The following is a 16086-nucleotide window of genomic DNA, read 5'->3' on the forward strand; positions in this document are numbered from 1 at the left end:
AATTTTTTACCTGAATAAATAAATACATACATTCCCTTTTATTTGTGAAAACTTTGCCTGTTCAGTGTAATAAAGTTCAGGAGTTGTAATCAAGTGTGAGATACTCTTTGCTTTGTAGTCGACTACATGAACACTGAGTCTCTGCATATGAAAATATAATCCCAAATTTAACCACTGGCTGCCTGAAATGTTTGAAATCTTTCTTTAGACTTCATTTTGGTTTTCTCCGGAAACATGTCTGCTGGACTTTAGTATTAATAGACCATCAAAAACCATTTTACAAATGCCATAAATGCCAGTATTTTATAATATTTTTCATATGATGTAATGGCGTCTCCAGGAATATTTATTGTTGTCTCACTGCTTATGCCTTCACTTTTTAAATCCACCTCCCGGTCCCTACACCCCCCTGCTGCAGGTCGAGAGAAGAGAAAGGGTCCCATGATCTCTGCCGGTGATGCCGAGTTCCCACGGGATTACCACACCCTGGCTGCCGGTGGCGGCCGCGGGGCCCGGCGGTTCCCCGACAACACCAACGGGGGGTTCACGTCGTCCTCGCTGGACCGCCGGCACAACTCCGTGGCCGCCAAGAGCCTGGAGGCCCTGAACAGCATCCACAAGGCGGACATCGAACGGCAGCGAGATGCCCTCATGGATCTCCAGAAAAACAAGTACTCCAACAGCCCTGGCAGCATGTCGCAGGGCTCGGCTGCTGGACGACAGGTAGCTTCACAGTCAGACACCTAATTAGCTGACATCAACAAACAAAACAGAGAATGCTTTAATGTTTAGTCATGGTAACATGGGAATTATTGTAACTGCATCAGTGGTGGCCGTGTCACTGAAATCCTACATATAATAAACAACATCTCTCACATTCATTTAATTCTAAAAATACAGAATAGGTTGCCTTATTCTGCTCTTTCCTAGAGTCCTCCTGCCCCTCTCTCTCTCTGCCTGACTCTCCTGCCTCGTACCTCAATCATGTATAATAGTACGGGTGAAATCTTGAGTCAGACATTGGAAAGGAACACCCGGGGGGTCAGCACATTAATCTAGGAAGCTGTGGCTGCACTAGCTCATATTTGTATTCAGCTGCACACACGCCTGGCATAGAGTCTTTAATGCATGGCCTGCTGTGGTGCAGGTTAACTTCAGACTATGATATCGAAATGTGTCAGTATCCACTGACCAATCAGATCACTGATATAACAGAGTAATCGGTTCCACGTGGTCCTGATTTCACAGAAAAACAATATAAGCAAAATATGAAAAAAAGGTTCTGCTGTGTAGAGGGGTGAACACACAGCCTAGTGTGATATTATTATTATTATTATTATTAATATTATAGTCATATAGAGAACACACAGTCCTTTGAGAATACCAACAGAAAATACCAGGCCTACATTGAATTATCAAAGGACCAAAAATGAGAGTCAGTCTCTTAATACGTCGTGCAGAATTCAGGATAATACTTCATATAGGCTGTTTACATTGCAGCACAATAGTAGAATATAATTACAATAATAAAATAGAACAGAATAAACTATGTAAGAGAAAAACTAGAACAGTTCAGGGTCAGATTAAGTGTCTTTATGCCTCGTTACTCTGACTGATATCTGTATATTCCCAGAGTTTCTGTTTGTCTGTTTCATGATTAAAATATGAGCTTATCAGTGCTTAAATAACCGAGGAGGAGGTGATGCTTCTGGTCTGTTAGTTTGTCTGAATAGATCCATCTGTTTTATGCAAATGTTTAATATATGTAGATACATTTCTATGTGCCTGTTTTTATTCTATTTTTCAATATATGTAAAAAGTTTACATGCTTGCCTGAGGTAGAAGAAGATGATGAGATGAAGAGTGAAGGAAACAGATTTTTAGAATACATCAGCAGAGCAACAGATGTATGTATCCGTCTATCTGAAACTGTGTCCCTAACCCCGATTCTGCTTTTAAATTCAGATTAAAACTTCATAAACAAATGGATAAAAAAGATTCTTCCTCCACTGTAGAAAAAAACATTCATTTCATGCCGCCTCTCACAGTTACAGGCCTCCACCTCTTGAGAAAGACCAAAAAATAAAAAATATAAAGAGCAAGGAGGTCTCAAGTCCCTCATTAGGGGGTTGATTGAATCACACACTTCCTGAAACTTTCATATTACTTTTTGCAGTAAAATGAAGAGAGCCCCTGAAAGCTGCACACAGCACAATGTGAGCCTTTAAATTAACATTCACACATGAAATTGAACTCAAACCCCGAACCTGAATGCATATAAAAGTGGTAAATGAACAATAAATAGAATACAAGATATAACTAAATGTGCTGATCTCTCCTGGCATGAAAGTAGTAGCTGTATATAGAACTTGAGAACTTGCATTGAAATGTGAAATATCTGCTTCAAACTTGTACAGCATGTTAACAGAAACATAAATATTGTTAGCAGCATACAGTATATGAAATATTTATCAACAGATTACTCTGTGATATCAACATTTTTGTTAGGACAAGTTAGGACACTAATTCTTAATGTTAGTATCTGTTTTTTTTTTTTTTTGTTTTAACAAAGGAAGGAATCTTGATATTGTGAAATGGTATTTTTCATAAAAATATCACAATTGTAAAGATATCTATTCCAGGGTTTTCTATGACTTCATATATTTTAATGCAGATCCAGATTTGTATCCCATAACAAATGTAGAGTGCAGCCCGGGGGAGGGATGAGCTCTCTGAGTGCTTTCTGTTTCCACATGTGAACATTTCCTTCCTGGGAGATAATAACAGCACATTGGTGGGCTCGGAAACCCACACAAGCACATTATGTGGCGAGATGCCTCTGGGGTTTCAGACACACACACAGCAGAGGCATTTTTATGACTGACTCACCGGGTCAGTAATGGCCACTTTTTAAGTGGTTATCATGTGAAAGAGTCAGCAATAGAACACGGAGAAAAAGGTTTTAAGTGAGATAGTGAGAAAATGTAAGAATGTGACGTTTTAAACTCACCACTCACATCATATCTCTTACCTGCCTGTCGCTCTGTATTCTCCCTTTCATTCTGCCATCAATCACCACATGCTCTGACTTGATACCTGTGACAGATGGTCGACACAGAACAGCCTGCTTCAGTGCTTCTCTGTGGAGCTTAAAGGACTAGTTCCACATTTGGGGAAGTATATTGGCTCTCTTCCCCCAGACTGAGATGTCTGTCTCATGTCTGTGTTCAGGGCCATCCGCACCAAGACCAATAACTAAAACGATAACTATACATATCTTTTAGAAAATTTGTAGAACTCAAGTGGATGTTGGAGTCCACACCTCAACTATGATGACAACAACAGTGATGAACAATATTGTTTGGATCACTTTCAAAGTGATTTGATGAGCTATAGAAACACTGACAGCCAAACATAATCCACCAGAATTTACAGGCTATAGCCTACATCTTGTTAAATGCTTATATAAAGTTGTATTAGGTTGCAAATTACACATTAAAACATTATTTTACCTGAAACAAACTGCTAAATTGGCCCTGATGTTTGTTTGGTCCTTACTGATGTCCTCTTTGATGATCTCCAGGATGTCATCAAACTGATGCTGACTCAAACAAAAGTTTGAATTTTCTTGTAACAGAGTGTTGGATTCTCCAAACTCCTTTTGTCTTTGAAGAGTTTTGTGAAACCATTTCCTCTGGTTTCCTTTTTGTTTCTTTGTGCAACATGCGGCAGTAACAGTAACGTACAGCAGCAACAAGATCCATTTTCCTAAGCTGCTGACACAGCTGGAGCATTTTCAGAACAATATCATTCATCAGCTCACATCGTTATCCTTTTAGTTACAGAGTGCCCTTTTGGTGCCCCATTGGACCTAAATTCAGAATAAATCTGAAGAATCTCAATAAAGTGTCGTTGAACATTCGTTGAAGTTTGGTTTAGTTTAGTGTGAAGCTGCTCAGTGAACTACATCTGTCATCTCACACAATATACATCAACACCAACATCGTAGATTCTTTTAACATTATCTTACCTGAAGTGTTTCATCAGCGACTCCTGGTAGTTTTATCAGCCGTGAATAAAAAGAACGAGTAAAGACCCGCTGCTGTGTGACTACATCTCAGTACAAAAACACACAGGCATCGTAGCTTTGGAGGGAGAAAATCATGACTTCACTCATACACGTTCCTGGTCTGTTGTCTTTCTAATCATGTATCTTCACAGACACTTGAAAAATTATGTGTTAAACTGACAAACATCATGTGTGATTTGTGGCACAATTCAAATATGGAAACTGTCCAAAGTGACAAAATACACCTAGCAACATCTCTGATATTCACTTTAGGTGTTCGTGCAATCATTGCATGAACACAAATGTAAAAACATTTTGTGATTTTAGTGGAATTTCATGTTTGAACTGTTTCTTGATGAATAACTTGTTTATCCTTCCACCCAGTACCTCTGTGTAGTCTCTCTAGCTGTGGTGCATGTGGTGAGGTAGAGTTTTAGTCTCTGATTGTAGACTGATAATCAAACTTGTTTTTCCATTTTGTTTCCATTATTCAGTCTGACACTGTGATGGCAGCTGTTGTCTGAGTGGGGATGTTATCTTGCCTTAACCAATCAACAACTGATGTATCTCCCCTGTTGACTTAATTTTCCTTCGATATCAGTTGGCTTGATGTGTTTTTTTCATATGTCAAAGAGAAGTGCCCATTTAAGAATGATATCTGTGAAATTGACCTATGACAACATGAATAGCTGCATTTATCCCACCATTATTTGTCTCCATTTTCGACAACATTTTCTGTAGCTATTTTTCTGGTTCCCGCAGAGACGACATCTTCGTTTTCCAACCAGGGAACTTAGTTATTAGTTATTAGGGAACTAAGCTTAGACAGCACAGTTTTACCAAACCTTGCCAGCACAAATGAAGTGCAGCATTAGTTCAGTTAGAGCACTGACGGCACAGTTACATTACCTGATTGGTCATTTCCTTCATGCTTCACAATCACAGGCTTGTTCATCAGCTCTGGTGCTACCAGCTGATTTGTATCATCCAATCAAATTCGTGCTTGTGTATAGCGCTGCAGTATAACATTAACATGCTTTTCTTGACCGTCCATCAATATTACATCATTAATCCAACATCACCCCAGTGTGTAATAGTAGCCACGTTAGCCATGCAGCATGCTAATACCAAGTTCACCAGGATAACCTACAAAAGACACAGAGACAACATAAAATACGGCAAAAATTAGAGCTTTTGATTTCAAAGTTGAGTCACGGACAGACGTTATCGATCCATGATTGAGCCTGAAATGTCACCGTCTGGCTGTCCTTGAAGCAGTCCAGCAGTAAACTCTATCACAATAGTGAAGATTCATATCAGTAGACATAGATAATTATCGATTACGGTGTTCTGATAGTTGTCGATGCATTTATCCATCCATTTTCTAACATTAACACTTTCACCTCAGCTGGAGAGCGGTTCTACTCCGATCTCCCCCTCGATGTCCGAGCCCCTTACACTCTGATAGCTGCCAGACCAGCAAGCTGAATTGTCCTTTCTGTCGATTAATCTGTCAATTATTTTCTCAATTAATTGCTTAATTAGTCTGGTCATGATCTTGTCAGTTGAAAAGTAGATCCAACATGTGGAGCCCACGGACATACGTCCTGTTTGGAACTAACTTTCAAGTCTTTCCTTTAAAGACTACTTTCATTATTCATCTATCTGTTGATCATTTTTCCCACTAATCAAGTAGTTGTCTGGTCCATAAAATGATGAGTGCTTCCCAAAGTCCAAGATGACGTCCTCAGATGTCTGTTTACTTTCAGAGAGGAGTAAAGAAACCAGAAAATATTCACATTTAAGATGCATGTCATTAAGATGTCATCAAAATAGTTGGTTATTAGTTTAAATATTGATTAATCATTGCAGCTCTACAGTAAATAGCCTGTCATTGAAAAATAAAATATATCAGGTCTGCATATGTCCGTCCAGCCCCCAAAAATAATGGATTAAGAAGCGCTTCTCTCCTTATGAGCCTATTAACCAACCAATCGACCATCTGACCAGAAGGTGTCAGCTCTTCTTTTCTCTATGCTGCCTTCATGCTTGTGTCTACACTGTTTGCAGGTTCTTAGTTATGTGTTGTTATTTATTTAACTGCAATTTAATGTTGATGATGAGATATAAAATGTTGATTGGTGAGCTTTAGAGTTGTTGAGGGTTGTTTAAGCCAGAACCAGGTTCATTTTTTCCTTTGCCTTTAGTCCCTCTGCTGAGCTAAGCTAACCACGTCCTGACTCCAGCCTCGTACTTAACACACACAGACAGACTGACATCAAACTTCTCATCTCTTTCTCAGTAAGAAAGGAAATAAGAGCTATTTCTTTAAGTGTGCTCTCTCTTCTTATTCCTCCCTCCAAACCCCCGTCAGCTCCTGTCCATCACGTCTCAGTCTGCACTCTCCTCTCTCGTCTCACCCGTCCAGCTCCTCCTTCCTCTCCACCCACTCTTTGCTCTTTCATGTGCTGAGTGTCTGTTTACCTAAACCACACCGTCTATCTCCTGATGAAAAAGGTGGACGGAGACGGAGGCACTGAGATAGTGAGAGTGAGGGAGAGAGGAAGAAACAGGTGGAGTCTGCTGTCGTCATGGCAACCCACCGTTTCCCATATAAGGCAACTGAGTGATATCATATGGTTGGCACTGCCTGGGCTTCGGAGGGAGGCACACGCTGTTCTGAGTGAGCGGCAACGGCGGCAGGAGGGAGAGACGAGCGACAAGAGGAGAGACAGTGAAGGAAGGAGGGAGGGTTTTTTTTTTATGTCAGCAGGGACGAGGGGCGAGAGACACTGACAGACACACACACACAGAGAGAGAGAGGAGGACAGGACAGGAGGAGGAGGAGGAGGAGGGGCAGGAAGAGATGCTAACTGCCTCTTAGGCGCTACTACGGGTACCAGCGAGGGGACTCTGGCGGATCCTCAGGGCGCGGGAAAGACACAGAGCCGCAGTGAAAAAAAACATGGAGAGGGGGGAGGAGGAAGAGGGAGGCGTGTGGAGCGGGAGGATGCGCCAGGCGGCCGACGTGCTCATTAAGTAGCGACGGTAACTCTCTCTAACCCCGTCCTTGCATCCTCAGCTGTGGTGCTGCCATGACTGTGTGACGCTTCTGCTGCTGCGTGAATGATAACGGAGTGATGTAAAGTACAGGAGTGTGTGTGTGTGTGTGTGTGTGTGTGTGGAGGCATGTGTGCGTGTGCAAGTGATGTGACGCCAGGTAGACCTGATGAGCATCTTCTCCTCCCTGTCTTCTCAGTGTGTGTGTGTGTGTGTGTGTGTGTTTTTAGGGGAGGGTCCATTTGCTCCTGAGCAGGCAGGTGTTGACCAGGTGTGTCGGTGCTGCCGCAGTCATGTGTGTGCTCATGCATGCATGCAGAAAAAGAAAAGCAAGAAAATGTGTGTGTGCAAGCTCACGCACAAGTGTGTGTTAGTGTACAAGTGAGTGCACATGTGTCGGTGTGTGTGTTTGGGCTGAAGAGGAAGCTGTGAGTGAAGGGGGGAGAAAAAAAAAAAGAGGGTGGGTACAAAAATGGCTACTTGGCATGCAGGTCAGGCACGCATGTCTCTCTGCTCATCCCTCTCTTCTTTTCTTTTCTGTCTCTCCTTCCTCTCCTCGTCTCTCTAAGCTCTGTCTGTCTCTGTGCATACGAGCGCCTTGGGATTTCAGCTCAAGTGATTGAGAAATATTGCAGGCAGTAATCACTGAGTCACGGTGCATAGGGGGCCTGTTTGTGTTAGATGAGACAGGTTTTATGTTCCAAAAAATGTCCGCTTGTTGGTGCATTAAATTATTTGCGGAGTGACTTGGCGGTAGATTTCGCCGTTCCAATTTAAGGTGAATAAACCAAGCGAGTGGGTGATTACACAGTGCACAGATATATTAGGGATTATAACACAATGGGTGCATGACTTCACAACAGTTTGTTTCTGTCACAATAATTCTGATAAGCACCTGAGAGAAAGGTGATAATATTAATGCCTTTTTCCAAGTAGTCAACTCATAATTATGAAGCCACCACATGGGAGTGCTTCAAAGTTGAGAACATGAAGTCAGCTAGAGGTTATGGAGGTTGTTGGCTCTATATCTTGAGAAATGTTCCTTGACAGCGTTACTATCTCTTGCAAGCATAAGGCGGAAAGTAAACTGGTGGGGAGTGAAAGTAGGGCATTTATTGATTACATGAAGGCAAATGATCAATCTGCCAAGGCGGAGGGTTCAGATACAAACATCACAACATGGAAACTTGTGCATCGGAATAATTTCCAAGATTTCTGACAGCTTGTTGGAGGCTGGACGTGATGATGGTAATTAAAAGACTGTTGATGGATTCTGCAGACATACAGAATATGGAGATATCTAATATGGAGACCTGCAACTACAGGCAGTAATAGGGATGGACGATATGACCAAAATCCTCTGTCAAAGTGTAGGTCATTTTATTTATGCAACAGTTTTAACTACATGTATCCCTCTGCTTTATAGCTGTTCTAATTACATTCGATAACATGACAGTAACATCACTGTTAGAATGACTGACAGGTAGGGACCACAGACAGGCCAACAATGAGGTCATGATTCAGGTCTTATTACTGTGGGATCACTCTCACACACTTTTTAATCTTAGAAAATAAATGAAGTGGGATACAAGCACAGCAGTTCTGACCTGTTAATCAGGTGAAATAACTGCACTTATGTACTTATGTGTTATGGCTACAAATTATTTTGCATAAATACAGACTTTACATGACTTAAACAGATAAATTATAAGATCGTTCCCTGAACAGTTTTCATCAGCAGATGGATTTATTAGTAGTTGAGCTTCTTAAGTCAACTAAATTAACATGATGGTAGGATTATTCAGACCACACATGAACAGCACCAGAGTCCATTTGGAAGCGGACTGAAATCACCTTTTCATGTGGTCTCAGTCTTGTTGTTTGGTCCGTACCGGGGTGAGTCTCCAAACGTAAACATGGACATTCAGTCTCTGAAGAAGTCCGAGCTGAATACAGTCTTGGAGGTAATTATAACTCTATCGGAGAGGAACGCTCTACCATGATAACGTGTCATGTACTGCACCTCTCTTCATCACATTCAATTATTTTTCTTCTTTTATGTGGAACATTCTTACAAACAAAAACTGCTGCACATCAGACAAAACTTGAGTTAAAAACAAAAAACGTTCTTCTCCCTAATTTTGGGTTGGTTGGGATGCCTCCTGCCCTTTATTTACAGTTTCACTCTTCTCCTCCATGTTTTGTTGTCACTATCGTCTTCTTCCAGCTTAGATGTGCCTAAAGCCGCCAACTGTCACACTCGCATCATGTGAAAATGTGGTAGCAGTCCTTCTGCCTAAATCAGGTTAGCTTGCAAGGCAGCTGGATTCAGCTGGAGCTCAGATTGTCCTCCAGGTACCAGCTCCACTTGTAAGCCAGCACCTTGGTCAGAGGTCCTGACTGGAGAACTGACCTTTATCATGGCTGGGAAAACAGGAACACCTGGAGGAAGCCCACGCAAGCATGGATAGAACGTGCAAACTCCACACAGAAAGGCCATGTCCAAACATATTCAAACCCACAACCTTGCTGTGAGGCGACAGTGCTAACAACTGTGACACCGTTCTGCCCAAATAACGCCAACACTGGATCAAAAAGCTATGTAAAGTTAACCCAATATTGTATCGGTGCTAATGTCCTGATACTTTACCATTGTTTTTGGCCTGTCCTGCAGTTTGAACCAGTAAAACATAAAAATGGAGTCTCTAACAATCGAGCAAGCCAATTTCCCTGAAGCATAAATTACTTTTATATGTATTTATGAATTAAGAATTGTAGCCACAGGCATCCTGCTGCACCTACCAGAGTTTAGCTCCTGGAAAACAAGAGCTGTGAAGGTTCCTCTGCTCCCAAAGAGTCTCCAATAGATTCTGCAGCCTTCTGATTAGTTTAATGGCCACACTGATGACTCTCACCAGCCGCTCCTGTGTTTACTATTCAGGTTAGATTACAAGACATGCAGTAATATTGTATGACAAGTCTTCAGTTAATAATCCTGACCAAGATCCTGGCTTAGAACTGGAGTTGGTCACTGGTTGCTGTACAGCAGCTCCAGATAATGAATCAGACAGTAAAATTGTAATAAAGTTGGCCTTTACCTTCACCTCATACCAAATATCTAAAGCCATTGTAGCCGGTGCAGTAAGTTTCCTTTCATTTCTTAAAAACAGATCAATATTAACAGAGAAAAATGTGAACTGTAGGAAAAAATCTGTGATATTTCTAAGTGCTTAAAGTTATCTGTGGCACGGTGACTGGCTCAGGAGGAAGAGTGTGTCGTCTACTGATCAAAGGGTTAGTGGGCCGATCCCTGCCTCCTTCTGTTTCCATGTTCCATCTCAAGTGTCCTTGAGCAAGACACTGAACCGTGTCTCGCTCTCAAGCCACCAGGGATGCACAGCCCTAATTGCTGGTCCCAGGCCTGGTTAAATGGGAGGTTTTGCGTCAGTCTTAAGACAAATCAAATATGCAGATCTTAAAATCAGTTGACTGTGGAAAACTCTAACTGGGGAGGCGTCTAAAGAAGAAGAAGACTTAAAGATGTTTTCACTGGCTGATCATATATTATGACTCGAGTGGTTTTAAGGTCCTGTTTTGAGCAGGTAATCGGTTCATTTGGTTTACTGGAGTTAAGCACAGCAACAAGGCTGGAGAGCAGCTACATCGTTCATAAATGTTGCCTCTTCAACCAAATCACGCTTATACAAAAGGCCAAAAAAGTCATCTGCATGTTTGTATAAACATTTTCACCATGATTTCATTTGTGAATAAGATGGACAATTAAATAAGACGTTAGTTTTACACAGAAAAAGCAACTGAATGGTGGCACACGTCGTCTTCCGACTTTATCAGCAAGTACATTGATTCAGATTTTTCTCCAAACTTCAAGCTCCTTAAGATCTCTGTAGGTTTTTCTGTGCAAAATCAGCCAGAAATTCCTGGATCATCTCAGTCAGAGGTAACAATAACTCTCACAAATAATAGTTAAAGAAAAGCCTGAATTGAAGTATGACTGAGCATCTGATAGATACTGCACATTTTAAGATGGGAAGAAGGTGGTATCAAAAAGGTAATTTTGCCACTAAGTTTCAGGAAAGGCCAGTATTAAATTTGTAAGACTTTTTGTGGTAAAAATGATTGAGTGTACTTTTTTAAAGGCTGCTCATACAGTGTATCATTTTTATCTTAATTTAATTTAGGAAGAGTATAAAAAAGCAATGAAAAACGATCTTTGAATTCTGATTCTTCTTATGATTATTAAAGTTTATCCATGTAGTCATGTTTCAAATTTAAAACGCAGATTATACAAAAAGCATGGATGCAGTTGTAAAAATGTTGACAGCTTTGTAGAAACATGATCTCAGACAAATTGTCCAGGATTGTCCAGGGCGAGTAAAATGCCATGTTGGGTGAGTAAATCTTATACAAAATGAGACATGTAAAGACTGTGGACTGAACTGGGATCAACATTTTTCACTATTTTCTGACATTTTATAGAATTCTAGCCCTAGAGATTTCTAACCCACTTGCTTGACTGGACCAGTGAAAGAAAACATTCATATTGAATCTCATGTCTTTGACAGTTTATTAAATATTATTTGCTGATGTAGTTCTGCCTAAGTGTCAGTTTAAGGACAGAAAGGCTAAAAATAAAAAAAAATATCATTATGGATGCAGAATTTGTCTGTTTAGACTTTAAATGTTTGATTAAATGTGAGAAGAGAAGCTTAATTGTTTTGTTTGGTTGCAGTTTAACTGTAGCTGACTGTGTCTGGGTGGCATCAGATCAGGTTGCACTGTTTCGGTCACCGTGCTTGGACAGAGGCCTACAAACCACACAGAGCTCTGAAATCTGGGTCAAAGCGGCCCACAGGCCTGTTGGTTTTTCTTTCCCAAAGCCTGTTTCTTCTCTTCAGCTCTCTTCACTCTATATTCAAGAATAAAGTGAGACGGATTTCAAAAGTTGCAGCTGAGATTTGAGGCAAGAGCAGAGAAAATATTTGGAATCCAGGCAGCTCCCAGAACAGCTGCTCAAACATGAATTAAGTTCCACCTACACCTAAGTTTAATTATTAAGGGAGTTGGCTTTTTCAAAAGCTCTCACAGCATATGTGATGGAATTTATACCCAGACAATATTAACACCTGTGCTCTGAATACGAAGCCACGTTAAAGTTACTCAAAGGTGCCAGTCAGAGCCTGAATTAACACAGTGACGCTGCAATGTCAAGTCTGAACACTCTCACTTTCCATTAAATTGTTGCAAATGGTTTGTTGTGACAGTTATTTGTGGATTTGTAGACTTTCTAGACGTGGCACTCAAGAGGTGCTGAGAGTAAAAAGGTAGCTTTCAAATATTAAACACAACCCTCTGTGGATATATTTGGAGGAGCTGAGAGGTGATTAAGCTGGGAGCTGTTAGAACGGCTGTATTCTTTCATGGTTTGACTGTACGGATTTTCATGGATTTTTCCAACTGTGGTAAAGAAACAAAGTATCCCTGTGGTTCGGTGATTGACTCTGCCGACCAATCAGAGGCTGTGGTCTGACTGGGCGTATGTGAAGGTGTGATCTTGAAGTATCTACTCACAAGGCCGAGATTTTTTTTCCTGCAAATGTGCGGCCTTGTGCAAAAACGATTTGTTCTGAAGTGGTTTGACCAGACGAACTTGTTGCATTCACCGTTTTTCTCACACTTTGAATTTTTTACTGAGGCACGAACATAAATTATGAGACCATGTGCAGTTAGTCTGCTGTTATCTAGAGCTTCAATGATCATTAACTTAATCACCAGTTATTTTGACAATCATCATGATTTTCAAAGAAAAAAGTCAAAATTCTCTGATTTCAGCTTCTTAAATGTGAATATTTTCTGGTTCCTTTACAGTAAAGTGAATATTTTTGAGTTGTGGACAAAATAAAACATTGGAGGACGTCATCTTGGACTAATTGATTGATTAATTTACTATGAAAATAATCATTTGTTGCAACTCTACTGTTATCCAACCCAAAATTATTCACTTATGATTGTATATTTGATTAGCTTGAAGTTATTTTAAGTTTGAATAATAAATTACACTCCATGATTATATCAACATTATCCTGTTTGATACATTTCAAATTATAATCGAACTGTAATTTAATTTAATGATGCATTATCATCATTGTGCCATATTCACTTCAGCAACTTTGACCCACATAAAATGTTTTTTATTTTTTATGTGGTTATTACAGTAATGTGGTATCATCACAGCCTTATTTTTGAGTTTCCTATACTAAATGCCTCTGGTTCCCTCTAAAAAAATCTTCGACAGTTGGCTGAAGTCTTCAATAGAAAGAGTCAAAGTTTAATTATGTCCTGTAAATGTGCTGAGTCAGGGTCAGAAGTCTCTTTGTAATAATAGTCTCTAGTTGTGAAAACACAAAGGAATGATGCTTCTCAATCCTCTGCTGCAGTGATAACTCCACAGTGGTGCTTCATTATTTGTTTCTTTCTATTTCATTACATGTCAAGAGTCAGACTCTTAACTTTGAGTCTAATTGGCTGTGATGAGGTCTGTACATCATTTGATTACTGTTGACTGAACCTCTAACAGAGGCTGCACTCATCCAGGGACCGCAGTGACATCAGCGACTTCAGTTCACACCTGCAGTCAGAGTCCCAGATCAACCATGACTTATGTTAAACTCAGAAAAAACATTTGAGTGAAACAGCAGTACGTGCAGAAGCAGACATCTTGGCACAAACAAAAGCAGCCAGTTCCAAACATCCCGTCCTCACCCAGAAGCCAATTCTGTGCCATCATGTGTGATAAATTGATGTGTTTTAAGATCTCTGTTGCCTCGTCTTTTGAGGCAGAGAACTTCAGCGAACACAGGCTGTGTTTTCACTGGTCAGCACCAAGCTAGTTTGAATTTTAGCTTTGAAACTCTTCAATGAGATGATGAAATTATTATATAGTAATGAGTATTTACAGCAGTTGATAACCTTTAACCACAGAATCAGTGTGTTAATTCAGTCTCTTTTAGCTGCTCAAACAAGGACCACAGTAGAGTGCCGCAGGGATGAAGTATTTTTGGATTATTGCAGAAAATAAGCTGTGCTACACAAAAGCTTAAGATACTTCTTGTTTAGCAAGATAATCTTCACAAATGAACACCAATGTAAAATCAAACGTCTGTCTATAAACTCCACCATGGTCGCCTTACTTTAACGTCACCGACACTGACAACTTCTGTCATCAAGACACATAAAAGCTTCAAAATTCACGAGTGGGGTATTTACTGACGTCTTTTATGTTTTAGAACAAGCATGAAAAAGTCTTTAGTTTGTGTTAACCACAGACTTTATTTCAGGTGTCTAACAGAAATACCGTTGCACTGACTTTGAGACAAGTGAACCGGAGATGTAATAAAGCTGACTCATTTCAGGGTTTTAGGACCTGTTCTGCAGCACTCTGTAGAAACAAGACCAAGACTGAATCTTTTCAGTTGGATTTTTCGAGTGCCTTGGTTTATGACCAAATACCTTCAACACTAAGGATCAGCAGCCTCGGCTGTAGTTTGTGTTTGGTGCTAATTGGGGCTGAGGGAAAAAATCAGTACAGCATATTAGTGCAGAGAAAAGTGAAATAAAACAAAAGTGAAATAAACCTTTGGTACTAGAATAATAAAATTAATTGCTTTTTCAGTCAAAAAAAAAAAGAAAAAAGTTTGAGACAGAGTCTTTTTTTAAAAGAAATAAACTAAATGTAAAACAATCGCAACTCACATATGTTTGCAAAATAACTAAATTTGTTATTTTGTTAATAGAAAGAATTTTTAAACATGCTAGCAGCTACAAATGATAATGTCCATTCATCAGCCGATACATTTCCATAAAAACATTCATACGACATTAATGCCCCCTTCAGAATGAATTGGGACACGTTGGTGATCTCTTAAAGTTTTCATGTATCACCATCATCAAGTCAGAATTTCAGTTTGTCCAAGACGTCATTCCCATCAGCTTCAGGTGTTTAGTGCTAATCAGCTAATTTTAGCACAGTAAACATTAAATTTGCTTAGCATCAGCATGTAAGCATTAGTTTTGTGAACATGATAACTTGTTGATGTTAGTGTTTTACTGAAAGCAAGACTGGACAGCATCACTGAGCTGCTAGCATGGTTGTAAACACGTGGACCCCATTTACAGCTGGTGTTAAAATGTGATCTGCATCCAGAAGGTGTAAATACGTGATGAATTTGATCGGATCTCTGACCACATCTGGAGGTAGTCTGGCTCACATTGTGTTTCGATCTTAGGTTGGTTTAAGTGCAGTTCATACAGAGTGTTGACAACATAACACTGATTTACAGAGATTTGTTTTCAGCTAACTTAAACTTTAGGTTGTTCTCAAATTTAGAGAGAGAACAAGTGAGAAGTCTGAAAGAGACGGGCCTCTAATTACTGATTATAAGTCTGTTCTGTTCATGAAAACACCAAAAGATGAGTTATTCAACAGAGCTGCAGTACTGGTGGGAAATGATACACAGTAAGAAATAACTGTGTGTGTGAAGGTGTGTGTTGCACTCATCTGTGCTGCTGATCTGTTGTTAACAAGGCAGATAAATTATCTAGTCACAGAGTACACACCAGTTCTGCAACACCCTGGAAAAAGATGACACAATATTATTTATAAAATGTAAAGAGAGGTATATTTTAATGAGTTACATTTGCTGAATTTAGAGGAGTGGACAAAGAATTAAGGATATGTCGTCGACAGCGTTTCACAAAGTTTATAAAGCTTCCCCTAAACTCAACAACTCACAACACTCTGACAGTTTTAAGGGAGTCTGGGGCCGATTTGCTGCCTTCTCAAATTACTCACACACAGGTTTTGGTGTGGAGGACAGGGATCCAATCTCAATGAGGATAACAAGAACGCATTAAAATACCAAAGGCAAGATCCCACTTTA

The 16086-nt window shown here is 40.1% G+C and overlaps 1 protein-coding gene across 2 annotated transcripts in view; it reads left to right on the plus strand.

The window, feature by feature from the left end:
- The first annotated feature begins 426 nt into the window (after positions 1-426).
- The window catches only part of srcin1b (SRC kinase signaling inhibitor 1b), an 87791-nt gene continuing 72131 nt past the window's right edge, over positions 427-16086 (plus strand). Inside the window, exon 1 of one of the 2 annotated variants that reach the window (XM_084741103.1) lies at positions 427-723. In XM_084741103.1, coding sequence (XP_084597229.1) covers positions 442-723 — 282 coding nt within the window. In that variant the 5' untranslated portion in view covers positions 427-441. Of the gene's footprint in view, positions 724-7010; positions 7118-16086 lie in introns of those variants that run through there. The other variant, XM_084741102.1, reaches the window with a different exon arrangement.

Source organism: Lutjanus erythropterus, chromosome 17 (genome assembly GCF_056507025.1).
Source record: "Lutjanus erythropterus isolate fLutEry1 chromosome 17, fLutEry1.hap2, whole genome shotgun sequence".
NCBI classification, from domain to species: Eukaryota; Metazoa; Chordata; class Actinopteri; order Lutjaniformes; family Lutjanidae; genus Lutjanus; species Lutjanus erythropterus.